The following is a 21,793-nucleotide window of genomic DNA, read 5'->3' as shown; positions in this document are numbered from 1 at the left end:
CTGGAAGGCGCAGCCCGACGGGACTTTAAGAGGCTTATGAGGAGGGGGTTGGGTCTTGAAGTCGTTGTCTGTTCTGCGATGACTTGTGCTGGCTTCTGAACGGCTCCAGGACGATGCCACAAACGCAGCATATGAGCATCCTTGTGATGGCTCATGGCAGCAGTTAGCTCCTGTCGTACTGTTCAGTTCTGCAGAACCCAGTGCTTTGTTGTAAAAACAGATGGAGTCCAGGGAAGGACGACCTGGTGATTGATGTGTGTCGTGCTGTTGCTAAGTCTTAGCCACGGCTCTGTGCACCTGGTCTCAGACTCATAAAAGGGGCCCTCGGGCAACAGGGAAGTGTGAGCCAGGCCAAGGGATGGGGCGGGAACCAAAGGGCGGCTGGCACACAGTGGTTCTTAGAGGGCTTTCTCTCCCAAGAGGGTGGCTATGATTTGCCTATTATTAGGAGAAAAAGGGAGAAGGCAATGGCACCCACTCCAGTACTCTTGCCTGGAAAATCCCATGGATGGAGGAGCCTGGTTGGCTGCAGTCCATGGGGTCACTAAGAGCCGGACACGACTAAGCGACTTCACTTTCACTTTTCACTTTGATGCATTGGAGAAGGAAATGGCAACCCACTCCAGTGTTCTTGCCTGGAGAATCCCAGGGACGGGGAAGCCTGGTGGGCTGCCGTCTATGGGGTTGCACAGAGTCGGACACAACTCAAGCGACTCAGCAGCAGCAGCAGCAGGAGAAAAGGGGCCTTGACAATGAGCACTTTCCTCAGTGAGTTTTGGGAGGTTTTTTAGAGTCTGTCTGCTGCTGACTGTGACAGCAGTGGGGGCCGTGGTTTGGCCACTTGTTACTCAAATTTAAACGTTACTTCCGCCGCGACTGTTTGGCTGGTGGTGCTGGTGGTGGTTGTTTAGCCTCTAAATCACACCTGGCTCTTTGTAACCTCATGGACTGTAGCCCACCAGACTCCTCTGTCTATGGCATTTCCATGTAAGAATATTGGAGTGAGTTGCCATTTCCTTCTCCTGGCCCAGAGATCCAACCCCCGACTCCTGTATTGGCAGGTGGATTCTTTATCACTGAACCACCTGGGAAGGCTTTGACCAGAAGTAGCCACCACCTACCTCATTACATCATGCTTTATAAAAAAGAAATAGTCTGATTTTATTTTTTTGAGCACAGCTATATTGAGGCATAGTTCACATACCATACGATACACCCATTTAAATCATGCAATCCAGTGGCGCTAACATAGTCATGGGGTTGTGAAACCATCAACAGTCAGCTCCTGAACACTTTCCTCACCCCAGGGAGAAGCCCGCCCACCCAGCCTCGGGCGGCCACCGGCACGCTTTCTCTGCATTCGCCTGCCCTGGATGTTGCGTATAAATAGGATCGTGTGCAATGTGGTCTTTCCCAAGTGACTTCTGTCACTGAGCATCATGTTTTCAGCTTCTCCACGTTGTGGAGGGGGCCCCGGTGGCTCAGTGGTAAAGAAGCTACCTTCTGATGCAGGAGTGCGGGAAACACAGGTTCGATCCCTGGGTTGGGAAGATCCCCTGGAGGAGGAAATGGCAACCCACTCCAGTGTTCTTGCCTGGAGAATCCTGTGGACAGGGGAGCCTGGAAGGCTACAGTCCATGGGGTCGAAAGGAGTCGGACACGACTGAACGCGACTGAGCATATGTGCATGTTGTGGCATGTTTCAGGACTTCATCACTTTATTTAGCAGGTCATGATAGCAGCATGCAGGGTCTTCAGTTATGGCATGTGGGATCTAGTTGCCCGACCAAGGATCTAACCTGGCTCCATGCACTGGGAGCTCGGAGTCTTAGCCACTGGACCAGGGTGGTCCCTGACTTCATTCCTTTTTATGGCAGTCATCTCTTTCTCTTTTGTTTGCTTAGATTTATTGTTGTCTCTTTAGGAAGGGATGTTCCATGGGAAAGGAGACTGGGAGGTTTAGACACAAGTGGGGACGTGTCCCGTGTCTTACCTGGAGCACGGCTGGGATGGGAACCCAGGTCTCCTACCCCATAATCCCCCCCGGCCACCCCCAGCGGCACAGAGCCACGTGTGTCCTTGAAACCGCACCAGCTCCATCCGTTGATTGATTATCTCAGGCCACCGAGCAGCATCAGAACTCACTCGGGCTGGGCGGGGAGAGGCCTCCACGTATCCTGCCGTCTAGGGGCAAGTCTGGGGGGTGAAGTCCAGGAAGGTGTGTGTCTGTCACTCACGAAGCCTTGTCCTTCTCCCCTGGCGGGATCGTGAGCCGACACTAGTAGGACGGATAAACATGACGAGCTGGACACCCTGCTTCTGCTCGTCACATGAGCGGCAAAGTACAGAGTGACTCAGTCTTGTCACCACGCTCTCCACAGCCCCGAGAACCACGGTAACATAACCTGGACCTAGAGCTTCAGTAGGAATTCAGCTCCAGGCTGCTTTGCTGGGTTGATTTAAGATTTATTCCCTGCTCCCTGGGCAGGGCTGGGTTCTCTGGCTCATTGATTCCTCCATCCTGTATTTGTTCAGTCTTTGGGGGTCCCAGTCAGGTGTTGGGGATACAGAGATGAAAGATACAATCTCGTGTTCTCGGAGTGCATGGGCTGCAAGAGGAGGCGGGCTGCCATCACAGAAGAGCGAGATGACCACGGTGAGAGCAGGGCTGTGCATGCTCAGGTGGGTCTGACTCTGCGATTCTGTGGACTGTAGCCCGCCAGCCTCCTCTGTTCAGGGATTTCTCAGGCAAGAATACGGAGGGGGCTGCCATTTTCTTCTCCAGGGGATCTTCCTCACCCAGGGATCGAACCTGCGACTCTTGCGTCTCGTGTGTGTCCTGAGTTGGCAGGCAGATTCTTTACCAGTTGAGCCACCGTCTGGTAAGAGTGCCTGGTGTCATTTGTGGAGGAAGAGTGGTCAGGCGGTGGTTCCTGGGCCGCCTTCTGAAGGGCAGACAGCTGTTAGCCAGGTGAGGAGTCGGGTGTCCTCAGGCCTAGGAGTCAGCATTTGCTATAGTGGGGAGTGGGGTGTGGGCACCTGGGTGGGTGGAAATGGCAGGACTCAGCAAGTGGCTTGGGCCCAGCCATTGTGCAGAGGGGTGACGGAGGGGTGCTGAGCTGAAGTCAGAGGGTGGGGCTCCCTGTGGCAGTGAGGCGGGGTGAGGGGGCACCTTCTGACTGGGGCATCATCGCTGACTTCCCAAGTCTTCTCACGCTTCGAGAATTCAGACATTTTTGCAGTGTTAACTAAGAAGGCTTTTCTTAGCACTTTTCTCCAAAGACAATTAAAATGCCCCTTTGATAAAATTAGATGTTCTTTCAAAGGTTTGAGGAAGGAAGAGACCAGGCTTGGTTGATATTCTCTTGACACACGGCATTGGTGCCATTTTATTTTTGTTCCTAAGTAAGCGTTCTAAAAATACAATCAGACCATGCTGGGCTGCAGAAGTATGTTCACAGTGAAGTAGCGAGTAATTTGAAGTGATGGCTGCTTCCCAAATATTTTCTTTGTATTAAAAATATTACTATCTTAACTATAATCCCTTTCTATTAAGAAAAGCAAATAATCGGTGCCTGAATATTCAGTTCTTTTCCTCTCTTTATTTTCTTGTACTCCATGTTCATGAGGTTGAACGTCACCGCATGTCGCTGCTAAATAGGTTTTTTTTTTTTTGGTTGGTTTTTGTTTTTGCTGCTAAACTTTGAGACTTTCATTTCTGCAGAAGCAGGAAAACAGCCCCAGAACTTTTCTACTAGCCTTTGTTTTCAACTTTTTAACCCTTTTGATTTAATTGGACATGTTTAGGGAAAATATTTCCCCACAAAATCTAGTGCTGTGTAATTACTTGGACACATTTAAGTAATTGTGCTACTATGGTAAAGAGAGAATTCAATCCATCACGTGTAAAATAGAGGATATGTAAATTAAAATAGTCTTTGGAAAGATGGTTATAATCTTCTTTTAGAGTCAGTCTCATTGGGCTTCCCTTTGGTAAAGAATCTGCCTGCAATGCAGGAGACCTGGGTTTGATTCCTGGGTTGGGAAGACCCCCTGGAGAAGGAAATGGCAACCCACTCCAGTATTCCTGCCTAGAGAATCCCATGGACAGAAGAGCCTGGCAGGCTACTGTCCATGGGGTCACAAGAGCCGGACACGACTTAGCGACTAAACCACCATATCAACTCCAACGAGTTTTGGATTCCAGGGTGTGAAGTCTCGTATTATTTGGCTTTATTGAGGGAACGTACAGATATTATGCCTGAGACTACTATGTTAATGAGATGTATAGAGTGGGGAGTTTAAAAGGAACCTTTTGGAGGGCACTGCAGTTTATACTCATCATCACAACGTCCTTCCTTTTCGCTGTGCCTGGTTTGTTAGGCAAGTGCTAAGCAGGCATCATCTCACTGAATCCAAGTGGATAAATTTAATACCAGCTTTTCTCAGATGAGCAATTAAGGTGGCATCCCACTAGACAGAATGGTCTGCGATTCGCTCTTCCGTAATGGCACAGTATGGCAGTGTTTCCTTCTCAGTTGACGTAAATCTGCCGTCCTCTGATTTGCGGTTGCCAAGCACTCCAGCGTGTCCGCAGTTAGCCAGGCCCTGAGACTTGGGGGCTTACGTTGCCCCTAGTTTTCCTGAGTGCAGACTGTCTCCTAACGCCCATCCTTGTCTAAACCCATTTCTGGACACGTTTTTATCAGACTGGGGTGGGTCATTTGATATGCAAGCCGCTCTGGGACATCAGAGTCACCTCTGTGGTACGACACAGTAAAAGCATGTCATGTTTGTGCCAGATCAGGGCTCGGGCCGGGGGCACTGGGCAGCTGCCTCAGATCACACCCCACCCTCTCTTCCTCCTGCGTCGTCCCTGTGTGCCTCTAGTCCCTTCCTGCTCGTCCTGCTAAGCTGTCTTCTCTCGGAATCGTCCCCCAGTGTGGTTGGACAGACGACCTACTCCTCCCCGAGGACGTGGAGCCTCACACTGTATCTTTTAGGATGGGTCCTCTTAGATACTTGGAGCCAAAAGCCACAGCTTCCTCTTCCCCTCAGTATCTGGAAGGGGATCAGGCACTTGTGGGAGCAGACAGAGGTTTTCTTCTGCTGGTATGGTGTGAGTGCTCAGCTGTGTCCGACTCTGCCGCCCCATGGACTGTGGCCCTCTGGGCTCCTCTGTCAGTGGGATTCTTCAGGCAAGGATGCTGGAACAGGTTGCCATTTCCTTCTCCAGGGGTCTTCCTGACCCAGAGATGGAACCCGGGTCTCCTGCATCTCCGGGATTGGCTGGATTCTTGACCATTAGCGCCACCTGGGAAGGCCCATGCTAGTGCTAAAACCCAGCTCATATCAGCTTAGACTAAGACGAAATGGGCTGGTGTAAGTGAGAGCTCTCGGCCTAGCCTCTGGGTTCAGGTAGGAACCAAGGCCTCAGTGGAGCTTGTCAGGACTCTCCCTGGCTTTCTTCCTCAGAGTAGTGTCCACTGACTGCCTTGTTCTTTCTTACTGTGCCAGGATAGACCCCAGGCCCATCTCCTGTCCCCCCATCAGCTCCCTACATTGATGAGAAAGCTCCCACATTCAACTCCAGAAGTACGTCCTGCGTACTTACCACCTCAGGACATGATCTGGACCCTGGGGTTCAGCAATGACCGAAGCAGGCAAAACACCCTTAACTTACCTCTCCTGATTCTTCCACAAAAGTTCTAATGAATGTCCCCAGGGATTGTGTCTTACTGGCCTGACTCAGGTCCCTGGGCCACCCCTGAATCCGTAGTGGGGTCCACCCACCGTGATAGGTGGGTTGAGCTGAGTCGCTGGAAGTTCCGGCCCGGAAAATGATACCCTGTTGCCAACGTGTGAAGAACGGGCGCTGCCAAGTCAGCAAAGACAGACGTGCTCCCCCACGGGCCAGCCCACTGGCTCTGGATGGCCGACTCCGCGGCCCTCGATCTCCCCGGGTGGATCTCCCTGGGTGGATCTCCCAGGTGGGGTCCCCCCGGGTGGATCTCCCTGAGTGGATCTCCCTGGGTGGATCTCCCCGGGCGGATCTCCCTGGGCGGGGCTTCCCAGGTGGATCTCTCCGAGTGCATCTCCCTGGGTGGGGCTCCGCGGGTGGGGCTCCCCCGGGTGGATCTCCCCTGGTGGATCTCCTCGGCGGGGGCTCCCCGGGTCAGCCCTCGCAGCCCTGGGTTGCTGACTTGTGCTCTGTTCCTCTGTCGCAGCTCCAGGTGAAGATGAGCGAGCGGGCCGCCTCGCTGAGCACCATGGTGCCTCTGCCTCGCAGCGCCTACTGGCAGCACATTACCCGGCAGCACAGCACGGGGCAGCTGTACCGCCTGCAAGGTGAGCGGGGCGGGGCGGAGGGCAGGGTGCTGGAGCGGAGGGCGTGGCTCCGCGGGGCTCTGGGGCGGGGCGCAGCGGGGGAGGGGCGGGGGGCGTGGCTCCGGGGCGTGGCTCCGGGGCGGGGGGGCTCCGGGGCGGGGGGCTCCGGGGCGGGGCGCAACGGAGGCCAGAGTCCTCCCGGATGCTGCGTCCTTCCCCGCAGGTTAGTCCCCTTTCCCCCAGAGCCCAGTGTTTCTGAGGCAGGGGCCTCGGGCTCCATTCCAAGTCAGGGCCCTGAGACCCCGCCTGTCTTGTGGGGAGGACAAAAACGAAACATCCTCAGGGCAATCTGGACAGAGGAAATGTCACATGAAGGAGACCCTCATTTTACAATTATTTTAACTAACCTAACTCCCTTTCAAAACAAGTAGGCGCTCATCAGAAATGCCCGAAGACTAAAGGTCTTACCAGGGCCCTGACGGGGTAGTCATATTTTTTAAAATCTTAAGTTTAGAGCAGATGTGTTAGATGCTGTTGACATATGGTTTGTGTGCTCCTTGGGTTATATAGCTACCTCTGACAATGTCTGCATCTGTTTACAACAAAGAAAACAACTCTGTTTCCTAGCATACATACACAACTTCTTCAACCATAACAACAAAAAAATGCAAATTTACCTGCATGCAAAAAGCCCGTATTACGGTTGAAAAACAGTACATAGCTGAAAGAGTCTGGTATCATCACCAAGGACTGCTGCTGCTGCTAAGTTGCTTCAGTGTCTGACTCTGTGCGACCCCATAGACGGCAGCCCACCAGGCTCCTCCGTCCCCGGGATTCTCCAGGCAAGAACACTGGAGTGGGTTGCCATTTCCTTCTCCAGGAATTAACTATAGGAACTTATAATTACTAGAGGCCCTTATTGAATATAACTGGCCTAGAACCCAACAATTCTCTGCCAACACAGGCCTTAGTTGACTTAGGAAGCACAGAAATCAGTCAATTTCCTGGTCTCCATGTGTTGCCACACTGGTGCAGAACTCTCTTAGAAGCTAACTGCTACACTGACCTGGACAGCATCTGAATTATAGCAGACTTCTGCTTCCCCAAATTGTTTTTGCCCATGTTTTCAGACTATCTTCTTTGCTTTTTCACATTTCTCCAATTACTGAAAATAAGATTCACAAGTTACACCGTGCTCTATCAGGCCTTACAGACCTAAATAAACATCCCCATCACTTTTGACAAGGCCTTCTCCCAGTTCCCTTACTGTCACAGAAATGGTTCTCACCACTGGTACAGACTTATTTCCCCCACTGAGAATTTCTCTCAGTATTCTTTATGGCTTAGTTCAAGTTCACCATTCCATAAAATTTCTAGGGACTACACCAATTTCTAGGGACTACATCACCAAGGACTACTGACCGACTAATTCCAGAAAAACAGTGGTGATAATGTTACCTCTAGACACGGAGCAGAACAACACAAAACATCACCATGAAGGAGGAAAATCACCTTAGAGAAGTTTGCGTTGTTTTTATCAAATATAGCAAGCCACAAACCAAACGGCTCATCAGAATCGGACTTGGGGTTATTTGATAAGCCTTTATATTTCAGTTCAGTTTATATTTAAGTTTGTTATTTATTATTTTTATAACCCAACACTCAACAGTAATGAGATTCAGGCAGATTTTGGATATATATTAGCTTCCCTGGTGGCTCAGAGGGTAAAGCATCTGCCTGCAATGCAGGAGACCCGGGTTCGATCCCTGGGTCAGGAAAATCCCCTGGAGAAGGAAATGGCAACCCCTCCAGTTTTCTTACCTGGAGGATCCCACGGATGGAGCAGCCTGGTGGGCTACAGTCCACGGGTAGCAAACTGAGCGACTTCACTTTCCCTTTTGGTTCCAGACCATCCCAATAAAGAGAATATTGTGATAAAGCGAGTCACACAATTTTTTTTGGCTTCCCAGTGCATATTAAAGTTATGTTTACACTAGCCTATGGTCTATTAAGTGTGCAACAGGTTTTATGTCTAAAAAGATATACATACTTTAATTCAAAAACACTTTGTTGCTAAAAAATGCTAATGATCATGTAAGCCTTCGGTGGGTCGTAGTAGTAACATCAAACATCACCAATCACAGGTCATCAAAGCAAGTATAATAATAATGAACAAGCTGGAGATATTTCAAGAATTACTCAAATGTGACACAAAGATGCGAAGTAAGCAGGTGCTGTTGGAGAAACGGTACCAACAGGTTCACTCAGCATAGGATCGCCGCAGATCTGCCGTTTAAAAAATACATAGGGACTTCCCTGGCCATCCAGTGGTTAGGAACCTGCACTGCCTCCACGGTAGGGGGCGTGGGTTCGATCCCTGGTTGGGGAACTGGGATCCCGAATGCTGCATGATGAGGCCCTAAAATACTCAATCAAAAAGAAATTTTAAAAAGTTAACAAAAGTGCAAATCTGTAAGCATAATGCAGTGAAGCAGAAAATGAGGTCTGTGTGCATCGCTGTAGAAGTAAGTCCAAGTTTATTGGTACAGATTTTACAAATGAGCACAGTAGTAGTGCTTGCAGGACAGTAATTTAAAGATAGCGATTGCTTAGTTTCTGATGAAATAAATTCCAGTGATAATAAGAAAAAAAAAAAGCCATGGAATCCCTGCAGAGATGATGGGTTATCAAGCTTTGTGACTGGTAATTGTATAGGGTTTTGAAGGTGATTGTGTTCTAGGATTGAAGATGATAATTAAAACTATGATTGTTTGTTACATAGTATAACCTTCATTGAACCTAAGCTCCCAATAGAATTCTTACATTTTTCCTGTTTTGACTGCATGCTAATACTCAATGAAATATCCTATTATCTTAGTATATTTCTGTGCACGAGAATGGCATTATAATTGCTTCAGTGATTTTTTTTCTATGTTTTGTATCAATTATTTCATCAAATTGTTTGTTTTCACATACTTTTGTTACCTGTGTAGGAATTAATGTAAATGTGTTTTATTTTGATACTCAGTTTGTAACCAATGTTTCCGAGATAGTACCTCATCAGCAACTTCTATGTAGATTTGTCTATATTTGTCTTATCTTGGGATTGCTTCTTAGTCACCAGTATTCATTGAGATACAGTGCTAATATGTGCTGTGTATGTATTGAATAGCTTGGAAACTCAATTTACCACTAAATTTGATAGATTTTTAAAAAATGTTCAGACTACATAAAATTATCTCACGTCTCAGGGGTGGCCATTCACACGACGAATAAATGGAAAATGTTCATCTGTCCCGCCTATGAGGCTTCCGGTGGCTCAGCGGTAGAGGCCGCCTGCAACGCAGGAGACACGGGTTCCACCCCGGGTTGGGAGGATCCCTGGAGGAGGAAATGGCGACCCACTCGAGCGTTCTTGTTGAGAAGTCCGTGGACAGAGGAGCCTGGCGGGCTATAGTCCTTGCGGTTTTAAAGAGACAGACAGGACTGAGCAGCTGAGCAGGCTCACACGCATTCCACCTGTCCCACCTGCCTTTATTCCTCCCTTCTTCCCACCCCCAGAAAAAAAGGAAATTGAGAAAATGAGTAACATCGTGGCCCTGTGTGTGTCCCACGATGAGCTTACACAGCGCCTCGTATCTTGTTTTGCTGGTATCCGTGAGTTGTAATTCCTCTGGCCAACTCACCTCCCCTAATGTATTTCAGATTGATTTTTGTCTGACGGATCCAGTGGCTAACCTTGGAAATCATGCAGAACTTTATGAGGGAATTTATCCAAGAGGTTTGAGAAATGTTTCCTCTCCAAATTTGGTGCTAGATCGCCCCCTACTGGTTGACGCTTGGATTTACCGCTTTATTATTCTGTCGGTGAGGAGAGGAGCGTGCGGGGTCTGACACGCCCGCGTACCCTAAGATGTGTTCATCCATCTTCGCTGCTTCCTCCACCCCATTTTACAGTTTCAAAACTAAATTCTCTTCTCTGCTTAGGCATTTACAGAATTAACATGTGAGCTTCATCTTGAGAATTGGGAAAAAATACATGAAATAGAAGCACTCAGCCATATGTTGAGCCCCGTGTTCACAGGCTTCTTCTAAGAATTCATTGTATAAAATGAGTTGCCATTTCCCAGTTGTCTTCTATATTTTCCTGACCCTGGTTGATGCCACCCTCCTCCAAAAAAGTACTGCTGCTGCTGCTGCTAAGTCACTTCAGTGTCCGACTCTGTGGATTCTCTAGGCAAGAACACTGGAGTGGGTTGCCATTTCCTTCTCCAGTGCATGAAAGTGAAAAGTGAAAGTTAAGTCACTCAGTCTAGAGTCCAATAATTGGGGGCAAAATCAGTCTTTTAGTCGCTCAGTCGTGTCCAGCTCTTTGTGACCCCACGGACTGCAGCACGCCAGGCCTCTCTGTCCATCACCAAACTCCCGGAGTTTGCTCAAACTCATGTCTATTGAGTCAGTGATGCCATCCAACCATCTCATCCTCTGTCGTCCCCTTCTCCTCCCATCATCCATCTTTCCCAGCATCAGGGTCTTTTCCAGTGAGTCAGTTCTTCCCATCAGGTGGCCAAAGTATTGGAGCTTCAGCTTCAGCATCAGTCTTTCCAATGAATACTCAGGATTGATTTCCTTTAGGATGGACTGGTTTGTGCTACATGTTAAATTCTTTAGGAAATTCAGAGAGCAAATCAATATTTTCAAGACTCTGAGATGTCCTGCAGTAAAAAATAAATCTGTTTAATCTTGGTTAAGCCAGGGCTCTGTAAAGGTGAACATGCAGTCTTCTCTCTCATTTTTTTTTTTATATAAACTGACATTAATATACAACTAGTAAAGTGCCAGATTTGTTCCTTTAAAGGGAGATAGGACATACTCACTGCATATCTTTATAAAAGCTACTGTTTCTTGAGGACCCACTGTGTTCCTGTCTACACTAGGAACCTAACGTCGTGGTGGTGGTTTAGTCGTGTCTGATTCTTCTTCGACCACAGGAACTATAGTCCGCCAGGCTCCTCTGTCCCTGGGGTTTCCCAGGCAAGAACACTGGAGTGGGTTGTGTTCCCTTCTCCAGGGGACCTTCCTGACCAGGGACTGAACCTGGGTCCCCTGTGCGACAGCAGTGTTTGTACTGCAGGGGGTCTCCTGCATTGCAGGCAGACTCGTTACCGACTGAGCCACTAGGAAAGCCAGAATGTAATATACGTGATCTCATAGACTGCAAAGCGGCCGCCTGGGAGTATTTTATTCCCCTGAGCGGCTAAGACACAGAATTGAAGTTAGTAATGTGTCCAGGATCACCTGTGCCGTGGAGCTGAGGCTTTCGTCTCCATTCATTCATTGTTTGATAAATGTTAGTTGAGCATCTGTTTTATGCTGAGCATTATGCTAGGTGATGGAGCCACAGTGGGGCTACTACACAGGCTTGTTTCTGCCTCCTACAGGTTATAGTCGGAAGGAGAGCCACAGCCAACAATTACACATGCATATTTAATTTCAAATTTGGTCCGTGTCATATTGAAAAGAAAATGTTTGTAGTAGAGAATGGTAAAGCAGAGTTGTAGCCAGTTTGGGGAGGAGGGTCACAAAGAGACTTCTTTAGAGGGGCTGCACCATTTACCCCAAGACCTGGAATCTGAAAAGAGGAGTCCTATTGAGCATTATCCACAGAGAAATCAACATATGCAAAGGCCCTGGTGCAGAAGGAGCTCAGATTTTCAAAGAACAGAAAGGAAGCGGTGTGACTGGTGCATAAAGGCTTTTAGGAGAGAGCCGGGTGTGTCCAGCTTCTTGGCAATGTTCTTCTTAAACTCCCTCATCTCCTTAAGTTAACATGTTAGGAATTTTGCCCTTAATCCTAAGGCGCTCCATTTCTCAATATGCTTAGAACCCTTCTGTAGAAATTGCCTCTGAAGAGAGCGTCCCTTGTTTCAAAGCAAAAATGAGAAAAACATAGGCACTTATATCATTGATCCAGCGTGATGTGATTTTGGATATTCGTGGGAAATCAAGGAGCCGCATCAGATGTCTGTGCCACTCTACGGGCGTCTCCCTTCTCGCCTTTCCTGGCTCACCTGGCAGCAGGTGGAGTTGGCCAGAGACTCCATTTCAATGAAGGCAGAACTGAGACCCTTGGAGGTCAGTAGTCACTGAGATCACATGGACAGCGGGTGGACGGACTGACACTAGAACTCCAGGGTTCTGACTCCTGGTTTAGGGTCTTTCTTTCATTGTATATGCTTGCCTTTGGGTGGAAATTCTGCCACCGCGGGTGTTTCCAAAGTGAATACCATGTGATGGAAATAACTCCTCCAGAGGGTTGGTTCCAGGTCGTGCAATTTACATTTTTATCCTAAGGAGGATAGATTTTTTGAGCAAGTGGTTACTTTGGAGGGCTTAACCTTGGGTTTTCTTTCTTTTTAAATATTTATCTTTTATTGAAGTATAGTTGGTTTACAATGCTGTTTTAATTTCTGCTGTACAGCAAAGTGATCCAGTTATGCATATATATGTATACATTCAGTTATACACATATATGTATACATTCAGTTATACACACACACACACACACACACACACATATATGTGTGTGCTAAGTCACTTCAGTCGTCTCCGACTCTTTGCAGCCCCATGGACTGCAGCTCACCAGGCTCCTCTGTCCGTGGGATTCTCTAGGCAAGAGTACTGGAGTGGGTCGCCATGCCCTCCTCCAGGGGATCGTCCCGACCCAGGGATCGAGCCCAGGTCTCTGTCTCCTGCATTTGCAGGCAGGTTCCTTTACCCCTGGCGCCTGTGCCTGCGTTTTATACTCTTTTCCATTATCTATCACAGGGCATCGACTGTAGCCCCCTGTGCTGTAAGCAGGGCCTTGTCTGTCCCTCCTGGATAGAACAGTTGCCTCTGCTCGTCCCGAACTCCCATCCATCTGTCCCCCAGCCCCTACCCCTTGACAACCACCATCTGTTCTCTATAATGTTGGTTTTTCAGTATTAATTCTAATACAGCTACGTACATTGTGTGTGCATCTAGTAAGAGAGAAGTAGATTAAGGTCTGAGCAAATTAGAATAGAATGATGACAGATAAACCCGGGTCTCACACTCGCATGTCTGTAGGGGCCACGAGGACCAGCCAGTGTGGCGCGGTGGGCTCCCTGGTGAACGTGGCGGGGAGAGCGCAGGCCACGGGCCCGGCCTTCCCCAGTGTGCAGTTACCCAATGTCGACAAGGAATGCCCCGTGCTCTGTGCCCCGTGCAGGCCAGAGAACAGGGCTGGGCACAGAGAGGGCACAGGCCAGCGCCAGCTTGTGACCTCTGTGTGTGACCTTTGCACGCGTTTGTGTGCGTTGGAAGGAGAATTGAATTCATGTGTAAAATGACTGGGAAGCTGGAAGGAATGATCTCTAGTGATTGGGATATTTTACTATTCTAACTTCTCTAATAATAGTCACTGCTATATGTACCAGTGACTGTATGATACATATATAGTTTTCTTATGGTTCAGATTTGAGGCTTGTAAATATCTGAATCCACGATTTCTTATGTCAGAAAGGGACTAGACTGGGCCGTGATGGAGCCAAGGGCTGTTGGGATAAGGAGATGCGCTTAGGGCGTAGGGCCAGCGCCACCATGAGCCTTCCTGCTCCGTCCAGCGTTCTGAGTGCGAGTTGGTGGGGCGGGCATGCTCTGCTTAGCCGGTTAGACTGGCTTGATCTACATGTTTGGCTCCAGGAAGTCTGAACTGTATTGTAGATGTTACTTTTTTCACTTCTGAGGGCTCTTCACCTGATCTGCATTGTAAATTCCTTTGCGTGTGGTAACCCTTAGTCGCTTAATGCAACGAGCCCACTGACCGGAAAAGACCCTGATGCTGGGAAAGACTGGCAGGAGGAGAAGGGGCGACAGGGGATGAGGTGGTTGGATGGCATCACTGATGCAATGGACTTGAATGTGAGTGAATTCCGCAAGATAGTGAAGGACCGCGGAGCCTGGCAGGCACAGTTCACGGAGTCCTGGAGTCAGCCTTAGCGACTGGACCGCAACAGCCCTTAGCCAGCAGATGGCAGTAGAGCACCTCTTGTGTTTATCAAACCACGCGCTCCGGCCGCAGGAAACGGCCAGCTGGCCTCCTGGGCAATCCAGCTGCTGTCTGTTTTTGTTCACAAGCTTTCATGGGAACATTCACGCCCATTCCTTACAGATTAACTGGTTGCTATTGAGCTGCAGGCAGTGGAGTTAAGTAGTTGCTACGAGACCATACACTCTGCAGAACCTAAAGTACTTCACATCTGCCCTTTTATAAAGTTCGCCAGCCCCATCCGGTGTCACAAAGGAGACTCGCAGTGGCCTCGTGTGACTTCTTCCTGACCTGGCCTTCCTGACACCTTCATTGTCCTTGGTTTGGAACTTAAACCTGAAATAATAAAGGCTGTGTGGCTTTTAAGAGGTCCTCCTTTACCGCAGGATTGCCTAGGAATAAATACAATATTGTCTTACTTCTGACCTGGTTTCCAAACGGTGTTCTCGCCAACCAAAAGATTCCCCAGTCTTTTGATTGTATCTCGTTTTCCCTAAATCTGTTGGGTGTAGGAGTTGGTTGATGAAATATCGAGGAGGCGGTTGCCCCTCGTTGCTCCTGGTTTGATCCCATTGCTGTTGTTTGGTCGCTAGGTTGTCACCACCTCTTTGCAACCCCTTAGAACGTAACTGGCCAGGCTCCTCTGTCCCTGGGATTTCCCAGGCAAGATTCCTGGACAGGGCTACCATTTCCTTCTCCAGGGGATCTTCCCGACCCAGGCGTGGGACCCGTGTCCCCGGCATTGGCAGGAGGGCTCTTTACCACCGAGCCACCTGGGGAGCCTGGTTCGCACATAGCCAGTGCAAAGGCCCGGAGAAGGCGATGGCGCCCACTCCAGTACTCTCGCCTGGAAAACCCCATGGACGGAGGAGCCTGGTAGGCTGCAGTCCATGGGGACGTAAAGAGTCGGACACGACTAAGCGACTTCACTTTGCCTTTTCACTTCCATGCATTGGAGAAGGAAATGGCAACCCACTCCAGTGTTCTCGCCTGGAGAATCCCAGGGACGGGGGAGCCTGGTGGGCTGCCGTCTCTGGGGTCGCAGAGAGTCGGACACGACTGAAGTGACTCAGCAGCGGCAGCAGCAGTGCAAAGGCCACACGCAAGTGATGTGTTAAGCACCCCGTCTTTCAGTGTGGTTTCACTCTCCTTTGCGTATCCTTGGGAGTAGCCTCTGGGGGAAAAGCCTTCTGTATCCTACGTTATTTATGTCTGTTATACAGAAACTTGCGATGAGCTAACCTGGTTGTGGTTGCAACTGCTGATTTTAAAATCTCTTTTGGAAAAGGTGTCACCAGCCCTCTGAAGCTTCATCGAACAGAGACTTTTCCCACCTACCCATCTGAGCACTGACGGGCCTGGCGTGAGCCGTGTCAGCCGCAGACCCACCCGGACGGGCAGAGGGCGCCCGGGGAGCCGTGCCGGCAAGCAGCTCCGCGTCCTGCCTACCTGTGTGGTCCCTGGGACACTCTGCAATACTCTTTTTCTTTTTTCCCCTTTTCTTTCTTTAAAAAAAAAAAATTAGCATACTTGAAACCTGCTCTATAGGTATCGACTTTGTGTTCCCCCTTTGATGGCTGTGGTTTTCTATTGTAGATACCGTGTGCCCTGCACCTCCCTGAATTTACCCTTTTGCGGATTCTTGTGATTTATTTTCCTTCTGAGTGTTTCAATTGTTTGACAGTACTGACAATAAAACGGCTCTTAATTATTTGTTATTTGTTTATACCATATTCCTCAGTTATTAATATTATGGTTCTGCTTAACTATGGGCCATCGTATTTTATTATATCCCCACTTGGTTAAATCAGTGCTTGGACTCAGTGTGACCTGTTACATTAAGAAGTCACCTTTCCCAGCACCCTTTATATTATTTACCAGGGTCACAATTTCTTACACCATCTCCCCTCTCCCTCCCTTTTAAGAAAGCTTTTATTTTCTTCCATGTACCTTCCAAAAACGTTTTAAAATAAAAGATCATTCTTCACCCATATGGTCTTGGGTTTCTGGCTACATGGGTTTCTCTGTGTCTCCAGTGTTTCTGAAGGTGTGTGAATATCTTCAGTGTGAACCCTGAGCATTGCATTTGATAGTATCCAACCATGTGTGTGTTTCTTCACTCCTTCATTCAGCTGCCTGTGCTGAGCATCTGCTCTTCCCAGGACCTTGTGATGCAGAGGGGCATGACAAGGAAATAAGGGCATAACTCTAATACAGCGTGGCATCTGCTAAATGGGCCTCAGAAGTGATGGCCTCTAAAGAGACGGTCAGTCTGTTCCCTAGGCTTTCCCACTGGGAAAATGCCAGATGGGAATTGAGTCTTGTGAGCTTCTGAGGTTACAATTGCTATAAAGCTGTATAAGGGATGGGGTCTGTCTTGGTCTCAACTCGATTCTCAGTAGCGTTGCCAGGTAAAATATGGGATCTAGTTAAATTTGAATTTCAGATACACAGTGAATAATTTTTTAGCATACGTGTATTGCATGGGATGTGACTATACTTAAAAATGCCCGTTGTCTGTCTTAGATTAAAACTTGACTGGGTGGTCTCTATTTTTCCTTACTAAATTTGGCAATCTTATTTCCCAGACCCTAGAACATAGCTCATGCTTGAGAAATATACGTTGAACCTATGGATAGAGGAATAAACCCTGATCCTTGGGATGGAATTCTTTCTGCAACGGGAAGCAAATTAACATTGATTTGCATATGTTCTCAGTGCCAGGCACGGGGCTCGATCCTTCCAAAATGATTATTTTCACTAAGGAGAAAAAAAAGTGTTTTTGCTAAGTCCCAAGAATGCTCCTTCCAAAAAGTGCATAATTTCCTAAAATGGAGATTGACCAATGAAACCCCAAAGGTCTTGCTGAAATCCCGCCTTGATCTGAGGTGGTTGGGGTTTCCAAGGATGCTGCTGGTTGGGATGTGTTTTTCTCAGGGGTGGAGAAACCTGGAGGAGGGGGTTAAGCTCAGCTGAGAATGAATTAGTGGCTTAGGGACACAGAAGTGATTTCGCGCTGATGGCTTTGCTGGGACACACTTGTGTTTCGTGTCCTCTTCCCATCCTTCTGGTTCATCCTGTTCTCCCAGGCGTATTTCTGTTCATCTTTTAAAAATTTGGTTTGCCACACACGTTTGATAGTTCACTCACTGTTCATTTTTCCTGACTCTATCTGGCTCTTATGTATTTTTTTTTTCCTTGTTGAAAACTATCTCATAAGAGGTTCTCCCTGATTCCCAGGGCCTTGGCAGCCAGCATGGGGGATTAAGTTAAAGAAGTAGATAAAGGAAATGGAATTAAGGAAATAATTATAATTTTAATGAAGTCAGGATTGCTGAAGCAAGTCTACAGCTAATGAGTGTGTGAAGAAATGTTGCTGAATGTAGTTAACTATAAGCCAGAGACTCTTTCAGGACTTTTCAAAAAAGAAACATATTGACAAAAAGGAGTTAGAGTTCTATTAGAGTCTCCTAACAGCTTCTACTTATTGTCTCTGCTATTCTTAGACCTTTACTTGTGTTATCTTACTTAATTCAATCCTCAACAGCTCCATGAGGTAAGTATAATTATTGTTCCTGTTTAACAGATGAGAAACTGATCCTAAGGAGTTTAAATAATCTAAAAATATGCCTAAGATCTCTTAGCTCTGTTAAAAGATAAACCGAGGCAGATTAAAAGAGTTTATTTGAGGGACTTAGCCGGTGATCCAATAGTTAAGACTCCTGGCTCCCACTGCATGGGGTGTAGGTTCCAACCCTCATCAGGGAACTAAGATCCACATGCCCATGGCATGGCTTAAAAAAAAAAAGTTTATTTGAGTATCCATCTCTTGGGATTGGGCAACATCAAACCAAAGATGGTTAGAAGAGCTGCACAGACAAGCTGGTGGGTGGGGTGGGGGTGCAGTTTTCACAGAGAATACTTGGAGGCAAAGCAAGGAAGCACTTGACTGCCTGTGGCTGAAGCGGTTGCCTTATCTGGGAAAGACTAGTTGGCTGTTTGTGATGGCTTGTTCCTAAGTTTCATTTTCTTGAATTCTAGCGCATTGACTCTGGCTTAGGTTTTTGCTTTGCTCCAGTAGGCCACCCGGGACCACCCCAGTCTAACGGCCTTCCTGTTTGATTATGTCAACAGCTACTAAATGACAGACACATTTGAACCCGGGCAGTCTGATTCACGAGACTGTAAATTGTGTATCCCTTACCCATGCTGCTTTGGAGGGCAGCAAATATTTTCTTTAAAGGGCCGGAATATAGATATTCTAGGCTTTCTGGGTCATATGGTGTCTCTGTTCCTACTGTATTGCAGAAAAAGCCACAGACCGTGATCCTCAATGGAGAGGCATGGCCATGTGCCAATAAAACTGTTTACACAAACAAGTGACTGGCTGGAGTCACCCCACTGTAAGAACCCCCAGTACTGTCTTTTATCAGTTTCAGGGTTTTTGGTAGACAACATGAGAGATTTAAACACATTAATCTCTGACCTTAAATAAGAGAAATAGTGATTCGAAGTTATTTTGAAATTTCTTTTTCTAATCCTTAACCTGCTTGGTGAACACCCGAGTGTGAGAAGGGGTAACATTTCAGAGCTGTGCTGGATTTGTACGTAATCCAAACTGAATTCTTAAGTGCTTCCACCAACGTTGCAAATCAACTGAAATCTAAAGATTAAACTGCATAGTTTTACTTAGAGTTGTTTCTGTTTTAATTGTATGATGAAAAAAGTGACTTTTCTTTTTTTTGGCAGACGTATGATGGGGGTGGAGGTAAATTTTGTCTTCCCTTTTGCATGCTTATTTTATCCAGGGCTAAAAAAAGACCTTTGGGGCTTCCCTGGTGGCTCCGATGGTAAAGAATCTACCTGCAATGCAGGAGATTCTTCTATCTTTGGGTCAGAAAGATTCCCTGGAGGAGGAAAGGGTTTCCCACTCTAGTAGTCTTGCCTGAAGAATTCCATGGACAGAGGAGCCTGATAGGTTACAGTTCATGGGGTCGCAAAGAGTTGGACTAAGCACGCAGCACGCACAGAAAGACCTTTTACCTAACTTAAAAGGCAGAATGATTAAAAGGCAGTAGTTACTAAAATGCTTTCCAGCAAGACAGCTTTGGTTTCTGTGCTTCATTTATTCATTTACCAAGTGTTTATTCTGTCTCATCTCTGGATATCCCAGGCTGAGTGGGAGTTGCTGAAAATACGGTGTGAATAAAACAAGCAGTGTACCTGCCTTCACAGTGCCTGACCCGGAAGCCAAATTATTTAAGCCAATTGCTCAGGAAACAGAAAAACTAAGTAGAACATCCGTTCATATGAGGGGGCATTGTATGGTTTTTAGGGGAGAGGATGGACAATCTTGCCCTTTCAGAGGAGGATACCGTGCCAACTTTTAACACAAACTTTTCCTTTTAGTCCCGAACAAAGGAAATCATTTTGCAATTTCCACACGAACGCAGTACTTTTCATTCCTATTGACATTTTAAGTTCTTTTGGTTAAATGTTGGAGGCAAGGCTGCCCATCTTCTGATGAAAGTCAATACTGGCTGACTTCAAAGCGAGGTTTTGGCTCAACCATGGGGATTTGAATCAGCCAAGGCAAGACCAGGCTTCCCTGGTGTCTCAGAGGTTAAAGTGTTTGCCTGGAATGCAGGAGACCTGGGTTCCATCCCTGGGTCGGGAAGATCCCCTGGAGAAGGAAATGGCAACCCACTCCAGTGCTCTTGCCTGGAGAATCCCACGGATGGAGGAGCCTGGTGGGCTACAGTCCATGGGGTCGCAAAGAGTCGGACACGACTGAGCGACTTCACTTCACTTCACTTACTTAAGGCAAGACCAGGTGATGGTCATTTGCCTACACTTGTGCTGAAGATGGCTCCACCCACGTTCTACTCTCTGAGCTTGTAGTTACCAGCTGTTGGCAAAAGACGCTGGTTTTGTCGGTCTGAAGTGGAGCCGATGAATCTCTGGGAGTGGAATCTCTGGGAAATTCCAGTGCGGGAGACACACATCCCACTTTAAGAAACCTTAAGGAGACAGACGTGGGGAGAGTTCCCATCAGGGGAGACTTGGCACCTGGAGTTGTCAGCAAGCGTGCTTACACAAGATACCACTGGGAGTCGGTAGGAGGAGCTGGGGGCTGGCCGCAGGGGAGTGGGCAGGGGGAGCTGGGGGCCGCAGGGGAGTGGGCAGGGGGAGCTGGGGGCCGCAGGGGAGTGGGCAGGGGGAGCTGGGGGCCGCAGGGGAGTCGGCAGGGGGAGCTGGGGGCTGCAGGGGAGTCGGCAGGAGGAGCTGGGGGCCGGCCGCAGGGACCGTGGCGATTCCCGGTGCAGGTTATGCGCAGGCCTGAGCTGTGCCGAGACTGAAGCTCGGGCGGGGCGGTCCTGGGTGGCACTTCCAGGGTTTCTGGTATACTTTCTTTGTTGCCATAGCAACTAGGGAGGCGCCTCAGTTTGACCTTCTTTGTCTCTGGGAGAGGCCTGAAGGGCATGGACTGCTCACACTGTTGTTTAATAGGAAAAAGCCAGCTGGGAGCTGCCGGAAAGAGACAGGCTGCGAAGCGCGGCTGGAGGAGGAGGCCGAGCCTGTAGGTTGTTAAGGACCCAGCGCTGAGCCGCCGGGCGGGCCGCCGCCGACTCCCTGCCCCGAGTTCTTTCCTCTGATTATAGTAGTTGTGCTATGTTATTATCTTTGGCCTTTGGTAATGAGTTCCCCTCCTCTGCTGAGAAGCAGAGGTTGCTGGGGTGGGTTTAAAGATGTCAGAGGTGGGTAAGAATTGCTGTTTTTGCTCTGAGTTCTGACCTGGACAGTGACTGCCCCCTTCGTGGTGTCTCTGTTGTGTTGACAAGCTGTGTTTATTTCCTTTCTTTACATTGGAAACTGAGAGGGTAACAGGCAGGAAGGCCAGGGTTCTCCAAAGGGAGGAAATAGCCTGCAAGTGTCAGACATTTTTATCTCTCTTAAGCTGCAGGAGGAAACAAACTAGCAATATTTTTTTCCTTCCCTATACAAATTTAAAGGGAGGTTTCTCTTAAAATACTGTGTTGCCATAATGACACCTGGTTTCACCTGAAGTTAGCTATTCTCGAGCCTAGAGATAACCAATGCCTTTTTCTTATGGAAATGTTTGTCTTAAGCTACGCTAATGTACTACGCCTTTACCCCAAACTCTGTCTCCAAGTCGGTTAGCCTCTTGGCCCTGAACCTACTTGACAAACCAGTATGGATATTGTTCCCCTAATCTATGTAAATGAAACTATTTGTATGGTGGTCTGCCCTTCTTCAAGATTCAAGTTAATCGTTTTATGGCCCAGGATAAACCATTTGGTGCCAAGATTATCCCAAAATGCATCTTATGGGTGAGGGGCCTGGTGCCATTCTGAATTTTAAGACATTCCTTTC

At 48.0% G+C, this 21,793-nt stretch overlaps 1 protein-coding gene across 2 annotated transcripts in view; it reads left to right on the top strand.

Annotated features, from left to right (window-relative positions):
* DOK5 (docking protein 5) overlaps positions 1 to 16,116 on the top strand; it is a 150,905-nt gene extending 134,789 nt beyond the window's left edge. For both annotated transcript variants that reach the window (XM_027558218.1, XM_027558217.1), the window contains 2 exons: positions 6,228 to 6,348; positions 15,687 to 16,116. In XM_027558218.1, the coding sequence (XP_027414019.1) occupies positions 6,228 to 6,348; positions 15,687 to 15,751 (186 nt within the window). In that variant the 3' untranslated portion in view covers positions 15,752 to 16,116. The remainder of the gene's footprint in view (positions 1 to 6,227; positions 6,349 to 15,686) is intronic.
* The last annotated feature ends 5,677 nt before the right edge of the window (positions 16,117 to 21,793 follow it).

Source organism: Bos indicus x Bos taurus, chromosome 13 (assembly GCF_003369695.1).
Source record: "Bos indicus x Bos taurus breed Angus x Brahman F1 hybrid chromosome 13, Bos_hybrid_MaternalHap_v2.0, whole genome shotgun sequence".
Lineage (NCBI taxonomy): Eukaryota > Metazoa > Chordata > Mammalia > Artiodactyla > Bovidae > Bos > Bos indicus x Bos taurus.
Note: the sequence above shows the minus strand (reverse complement) of the source record. Positions and strands in the feature narration are given on the sequence as shown.